General features: G+C 34.9%; 1 protein-coding gene across 6 annotated transcripts; it reads left to right on the plus strand.

Moving 5' to 3' along the window:
• The first annotated feature begins 1,338 nt into the window (after positions 1-1,338).
• On the plus strand, positions 1,339-6,709 carry LOC115956104 (F-box protein At3g07870). 6 transcript variants are annotated; one of them, XM_031074577.1, is made up of 4 exons: positions 1,623-1,754; positions 1,831-2,207; positions 2,339-3,128; positions 6,473-6,709. In XM_031074577.1, the coding sequence occupies exons 2-3, from the start codon at positions 2,200-2,202 to the stop codon at positions 3,087-3,089; spliced, it is 759 nt and encodes a 252-aa protein (XP_030930437.1). In that variant the 5' UTR covers positions 1,623-1,754; positions 1,831-2,199; the 3' UTR covers positions 3,090-3,128; positions 6,473-6,709. The 6 variants fall into 6 exon arrangements, with proteins under 6 accessions (XP_030930433.1, XP_030930435.1, XP_030930434.1 ...); XM_031074573.1 differs by lacking the exon at positions 1,623-1,754 and adding an exon at positions 1,339-1,412 and having other exon boundaries at positions 1,831-3,128; XM_031074575.1 differs by lacking the exon at positions 1,623-1,754 and adding an exon at positions 1,387-1,405 and having other exon boundaries at positions 1,831-3,128.
• Positions 6,710-7,318: the final 609 nt, after the last annotated feature.

The raw sequence follows: 7,318 nt of genomic DNA on the forward strand, positions 1-7,318 counted from the left end.
ATAACCATTAGTCTTGAGCAATTTGAAGGTAGAGATTAAAAAAAAAAAAAAAATCAAAGATGCCTCTATATAAAAAGTATATGGGGCCACTTTTGACTTTCGAGGTAATGGGATGCTTCATGCTAGTTATAAGTATTACTTTTGTTCAAAAAACTAGGGAAGATTAATGTCGTGTACGGGTACATTTTTCTAACATGAATTCTATATTCGTTAGCATAGGATTACTTGGGAAAATGAAGGAGTACATGACAATTATTATAAAAAACTAGGTCCACTACCTGTCGTACTCTAATTGGCCAATTTTCCTATTTGGCATTGCCCAAGTCCATGTATAGGTTATCACCCAACCTTGTAGGCAAAATGATGCCTTCCATGCACTAGGTACTTAAGGTTCAGGAGAAGCTTGCAACATGCAACATAGTAGTGTATAATATTTCAATCAAAAATAATAAGAAGAAAAATAGGTGCCAATAAGGGTTCATTTGCGAGCGGAGTTTTTAACCAAGGATTTTTTTTTTCTTTTTTGCCCCCATAAATCCACTCCTTTTTAAATAAAATTGCTCTTTTGAAATTAAGTTAAAATTTTATTTTCTCATCTTTTAGCACTAACCGACAATGGGGCCACGTATGCGAAACATCCAACCAGATTTTCTCATTTATGCAGGTTAATACTTTTATTTCTCTTGTTATTTTTAGTATCCAACGTGTATGAACTTCCTTCCTTCATCAGGGAAACGTTTGTGAAATCCTATTCCAGATAAACAAATTCCAAGGAATTTCATAGCCAAATCAGATCTTATGAACAGCAAGTAGCAAATAACAGTTCTATTTTATTTTTTTTCCTTGGAAAACCTAATAAAGAGCTATTTCTAAGATTGTTGAAGGAGAAAATTTGTCTTGTATATATGCACTAATGACCTCTCTATTCTCTACTCTCAAGTTGCATTCCATTTCTTTGATTCAAAATTATGCTTAAAAAATGACACATAGAAACAGGTGTTGAACTAGCTCTAAATCCTTTGGAGTTTCATCCAGCATACATAATCTGACTTTAATATTTAACATGTCATTGATCAATAACCCAAATTATTGGGCTCTTCTAGATAGCTTTTATTGATAACATCAAGCTGTGGGAGGTTTTGCCATAATGGTCTTCCAGGGCTCATTTGTGATTTTAGTTGGCTACCCTACCTTGCAAGATATATGCTCTTCATTGCTTTGCCTTTTGCTCATGTTTATTGTCTATGTTCACTGCATGTATTGTCTGTATTGACTTTCCTGTTCCCACGCGTCTTTTGGAATATATACAAATAAAAATGGGCTCTTTCTACTCTCTACTACCAAATTTTCAACAGCATGATCCTTCCACCAGATTGAAGAAACGCTTGTGCAGATATATACAAAAGAAAGCCGCATTCTTTTCTCTCTTTTTATTCCTTTTTTTTTTTTCTTTAAAGGAAGCGAGAAAAAAAAAAAAAAATATATATATATATATATACACACACACCCCTACTGATACATATATGTTTGGTTTGTATTATATTACATTTTAATTAACAAATTAGCGTTAAAAGAGAGTATTTTTTGTTGTTGTTTGACGACTTTTTTACACTGGTGGGTCACCGTTAACAGGGCCATCATTTCATTGACATGGAACTTTGTTTCATTTTCTTTGTAATGAAAGGGAACATTAACTTTTCTAAAAGAAAATTTTATTCAACTTTGGCTCTCTCACACAACATATTTTCCTTGTGGTATCCGTCTCTTTGTATATTGGTTTGATCTTATCAAAGTCTCTAAAAATTCTAATCTGCAGGTTCAATTTTGCAGGCCTTTTGCCTTGAGCAACTTTACTCTTTTATGATCTTTCATCTCTGGTAAGCCATCACATGGTCATCATGGAGTCAGATTTTGAGACACAAGGTAACAAAACAAAGAGGATCAAGGCAGAAGAAGAATCAACAAACAGAATGGAAACTCTGCCTCGGGATATCATCCTCAACATTCTTTCAGGGCTTCCCATATCATCTTTGGTGCAATTCAGGTGTGTATGCCGATCTTGGCGCTTGTTAGGACAAGATCCTGATCTAGTCAATATGCATAGCTCACGCATGGCTGAGAGCAACCCAACATGTCTCATCTTTCACTGTGATTATCCTATCAAAAACCAGCTTTACTTTGTAGAGTTCCCTTCTTCCAATGAAAAGGTGAAAAAATTTCAAGTCCCTTTTTGTTCTGCAATGCCTGAATTTGATGTGGTAGGCACATGTGATGGTTTACTATGCTTATCTGATTCATTATTTAATGATGCACTATACATATATAACCCTTTCACCAGGAATTGCAAAGAGCTGCCTAAGTCCATGCATAATTTGAACCAAGAGGCGGTATATGGATTTGGGTTTCATCCCACAACTAAGGAATACAAAGTGGTTAAGATAGTGTATATTAAGAATTCAAATAAAGGTTCAGCGGTCCAGGTATTCACTCTGGGAAGCTCAGCCTGGAGAAGTCTGGAAAAGGTACATCACCATCTTGTTAATTGGCCATCACAACAAGTGTGTGTTGATGGAAGACTTCATTGGGTGACTTGGCCAGGAAGATACACTAGAATACGCAGTATCATCTCATTCGACTTAGCAGACGAGGAATTCCGAGAGGTTCCAAGTCCTGATGGCAATGGTTTAAGCAGGTGTAATTATCACTTGGTGGTTCTAGGGGGTTGTCTATCTGCTGCAGTTTATTGCCATTATGGGAAATTGGACATATGGGTAATGGAAAAGTATGGTGTGAAGGAATCTTGGATCAAGAAATTCAACTTGGGAAACTATGTGCCTAAGGGATTCCAAAGGGAAATGGAAATCTCCTACAAGATTTCAAGGTTTGCTTCAAAAGGAAGATTTGTTCGAGTTGTCGGCCTTACCAAGGATGGGGAGTTCTTGCTGGAGTACAGAAGCAGGGCTCTTGTTTCCTATGATCCAAAAAGTACAAAAGCTAAAGGCCTTGTTTTTCCAGGAATGCCAAAGTGGTATCGAACAATTGTTCATGTGGGTAGCCTCAACTGGATTGATGCCTTCACTCATGGGTGATGCGCCAAAATGGAAAAGTGGATGGATGCTTCTTTCCCTGTGAGTTTGCTTCTTACTGAAATCAAGCACATGTTTTTCTGTTCAATTGCATAGTTTGCATTTCCATTACCAATGCCTCCAAGTTATGTAATTTTGAACATCTGAATGCAACATTATATACTCTTTGATTGTAAAACTTAGTCATAGATGTGAGCTTTCCAATAAAATGCAGTGAAATCTGTTATATTACTGGAAATTGAAATGTTCTCCTTGCTTTTTTGAAGACTGAACATAAAATCTCCCTCCACCCCCTAACCCAAAGAAAAAGCATTAGACTAGAAGTGGTGATAAAATTTTGATCTTCATTCTCTGTGAATGATCTCATTTATGCCTTAAAATGAAAAGCGTTGTTAATATGAAGAAGCAGTTAAAAAAAAAAAAAATAAATAATTCATATCAAGTGCTGTGGAAACAAGATGAATGGCTTTTGTATCATTGTTATGAACACTTTAAGCATAGGTTCGGACTCTTCTAATTGTATAAAAATCCTTTGTCCCACTGTTAGTGTTGTACTTTATGCTCCACTAATCACAGTTTGTCACACGTCCCTTTTTTACCTTATAAATTAATCAAATTTTAAAAAGAACAAAAAAATCACACATGACATAGTCACATAGTATAGTTGGTGGAGCAAAAAAAGGAATACTAGCAACAGAGGATTTTTAGTCATTCCAGTCTATTATAATTACCAGACTCAAAGACCAATTTCAATCATTTTTGTCACTCTCTTTTGGCCTTTGCCAGTACTGCAAGCTTCAGAATCAGGCTATTTAAAATAAACCTAGCTAAATATCAGCACATTCTTTCTTTCAGCTTCAGTAAAAAACCATTAAAAAAGTTTTTGGTTTTATTCCCACACCCATTACCCTGTTTTCGAGTATCTAACTTTTTTGTAGTTCTTGGCTTCTTTTCACACCCAGTTTTTGCCTGCTAAAATTTGGTGAAGCTACTTTACAGGTTCCCTAACCTATCCCTATCTTGAGATGGTTATTTAATGCAATTGAAGTCTTCATCTTATCTGCCAATTAGAAAGTGCAGCACATAACTTTAGACTAGTATTTTGAAAGCAACACCACCAATGAAGGAATTGAAAACCAAAGCTCAGTGTTTAATTAAATAAGGTTCTAGACTTGTAGTTGTTGGCACAAGCTTGTTTAAAGTTTAAGTGGGGAGAATATACCCTAATGTTTCTAATGAGTACCCATTTGGAAATTGCTCCTGTATTTTTTATTCCTTCTTTGTCGGCTTATATGATGAAATCAAGGCAGTAGGTTTATCGGTCCCCACTCCAATCACAAGCACAAACACTCGTGTATCAAACCATAGAAACTAAAAGAAAACAAAATAAATGAAGAATATATATTTCATTTATAGCCTATGCTAAGATTTCATCTCCATTTTTTTTAAGTTAGATAAGATAGTATGTCAGTTTATTTTACAATTGAGGTAATGAAACCCAATATTTCATCTCCTTTTATAATACATCTCTATGTTATTAAATTTTTAAAATTTTGAAATCAATTATAAAAAGAATGAATTGATGTTGCAAGAATATTTTGTGGTTACTTTCTTAGAGGGCTCCAAGATGCTGATTGATGGTTGACTAGGATTAGACTAATAAGGGCGATTGATTAGGATAAGATTTGAATTTGTTGTGAAAATATTATGGTTAGTTATAAGTTAAAACCATCATCATGGAGTATCTCCCACAAGAAATCTCTCTAGACATCTTCTCAAGACTACCCCTAGGCTCTCTCTTCCATTGCAGACGTGTCAGCAGTGCCTGGCGCTGTTTGGTGCAACACCCTTCTCTCCTTCCCTTGCACTCAGCCCGTCATGATTCTCACACTAACCCCTCTCTCATCTTTCTCTCAACCAAACTATACTATTTCGAACTCGTTCATATCCATGATGCCGGAGATGAACTAAAACTATCCGAGAACATAAAAAACATCCCCTTCAAATCCAAGATCAATGTTCCTGTCAATGATGTTATCTCATGAAATGGTTTTCCGTTATACACTAGCAATGTTGTTCCATCTCCTTCCACTTTCTTGTCACGTTCCCTTCCTCACAGATTGCTCAATCCTTCCAACCATCATTCTCGCCACGAACAAATCTTCATTTAATCCTTTGACAGGAGAATTCAATATATTGCTCGATTGTCTGCTTCCCAAGCATCATTACTCGGTTTACGGGTTTGGATTTCATTCAATAACCAATGAGTACAAGGTGGTCAGAATAGTAAACATTGATAATGATCAACATATTGGGGTGTGTACTCTAGGCACTAACAAATGGAGGATCAAGAAAACTCGTCCTTACTACATGCATAGATCAACAAAAGTTTCGGTTAATGGAGCTCTTCATTGGGTAGCCAAAACTCAATGGCCTCAAAAGGCTGGATTGCATCCCATAGTTTCACTTGACCTGTTAGATGAATAAATCTATAGAGTTCCAAGTCCAGATTGTAGTCTTGATTTTGAATGTTATTCTGAATTGATGGTGCTAGGAAGTTGTCTTTGCATTGTTAATAATGTCCACATAGACTGTGCGCATATATGGGCGATGAAAGATTATGGTGGGAAGAGAAAATGGGTAAAAGAATACGCCATTGTATCAACCAGTCCCAACATTAGGGGTCCAATTTCGTCTTTATGCCTTCTGAGAAATGGCAGGATTTTGTTTCAGACTGTTTGGGGTAAATTGGTTTGTTATGATATAGTACGCAAGAGGTACACTTATCATCAAATTAAAAGGATTAACAGTGGATTTCAATTGGTGGCTCATGTTGGAAGCCTGATTTCAGTAATGGAGGCAGAAAGCTATTGAAAATGGAAGTGAAATAAAATGAAGAATAGGTGAGGAAGCTAGCAATGAATCAATTTATAGTTACATAGAAATAAGAAAACTATAGCTCAATCTGACTTTTTATATGATATATGTAGTTCAATTTATTGATGATTCTATTATGCATATTGAACTAGTTAGAATACTATTGACAAAGCTTTCCCGAGGTACCCTACATTCTCTTCTTTTTCTTTTCTTTTTTTCTTTTTTTTTTTTTTTTGGGAGAAGGCACCCTATATTCTGAGTGTAGATTAATATGTTATATTATATGCACTTTCCTATCATATGCTACGAATTAAAAAAAAATTCATAACAAATTTCATAATTGTTGAAGTAGTCTGTAATGAATGATACAAAGAAAGCAAGTGTCAATTGTGTCCATCATTCACAATCAACCACTTCAAAAATTATGAAATTTGTTGTAAAAAAAGTTGTCTACTGTTTGGATCATTGGTTATTGCATTGGCAAAAATATTTATAAGCTATTCATACAGGACCACGGAGTGAAGAAGTTTTGGACAAAAGAATACAAAGTAGCAGCTCCTCAGCGTGAGAATGTCACTGCAGAGAGGACCTTTGCATTCTACATCTTGAAAAACAACTATACTTCTCTGGAACATAATAATGAAAGTGCATATTACTGTTGATTCAGAATCGTACTTACATTACATTACATATAATGTGTATGTGCTACTCTGTACGGAAAATTTTAAAAATTTATTCCATGATTAGACAGTTCCTCAATAAGGTTTAAGTTCCGGCTTTGATCATTTTAGATTCCTCAGTTGAATCAGATTACATTTTGAACCTTTTTAGATGAACCGTACTGGGCATTTTGAAGTTTCATGTTTACAATATTTTAAGCAATGAAGCTATTTCAAGTTGTTGAATGGTAGGTATCACTGCAGTTTAGACTTTGTAACTTGAAATTTTGCAAGTAGAGAAAATAAACTAAAATAATGTAATTCAATAGTAGATTTGTCAAAATTCACCTCTACCAAAAAAAAATATTAAATAGTGTAATATTGCTTAAAGTTGAACTCATGTCATATATATATTGTAATCCGATGTAAATATAGTTAGACGAAAATACCAATTTGGTCCCTATATTTTTGGATTACCGTCAATTTGGTCACTACGTTTTGGTAGTAATTAATTCTGTCCCTATTCTTTTTGACTTGCCATCAATTTAGTCCCTACTATGAACTTATTAACATACCTCCAAATGTAAGGCCAAATTGACAGTGACGTCCCTAGCAAAATCTGTGAAGCAATGATGATTTGTAAGAATCCAACATTTTTTTTTTCATGATGTGTTCGATCTATGATTTGATACTCAA

Source organism: Quercus lobata, chromosome 8 (genome assembly GCF_001633185.2).
Source record: "Quercus lobata isolate SW786 chromosome 8, ValleyOak3.0 Primary Assembly, whole genome shotgun sequence".
NCBI classification, from domain to species: domain Eukaryota; kingdom Viridiplantae; phylum Streptophyta; class Magnoliopsida; order Fagales; family Fagaceae; genus Quercus; species Quercus lobata.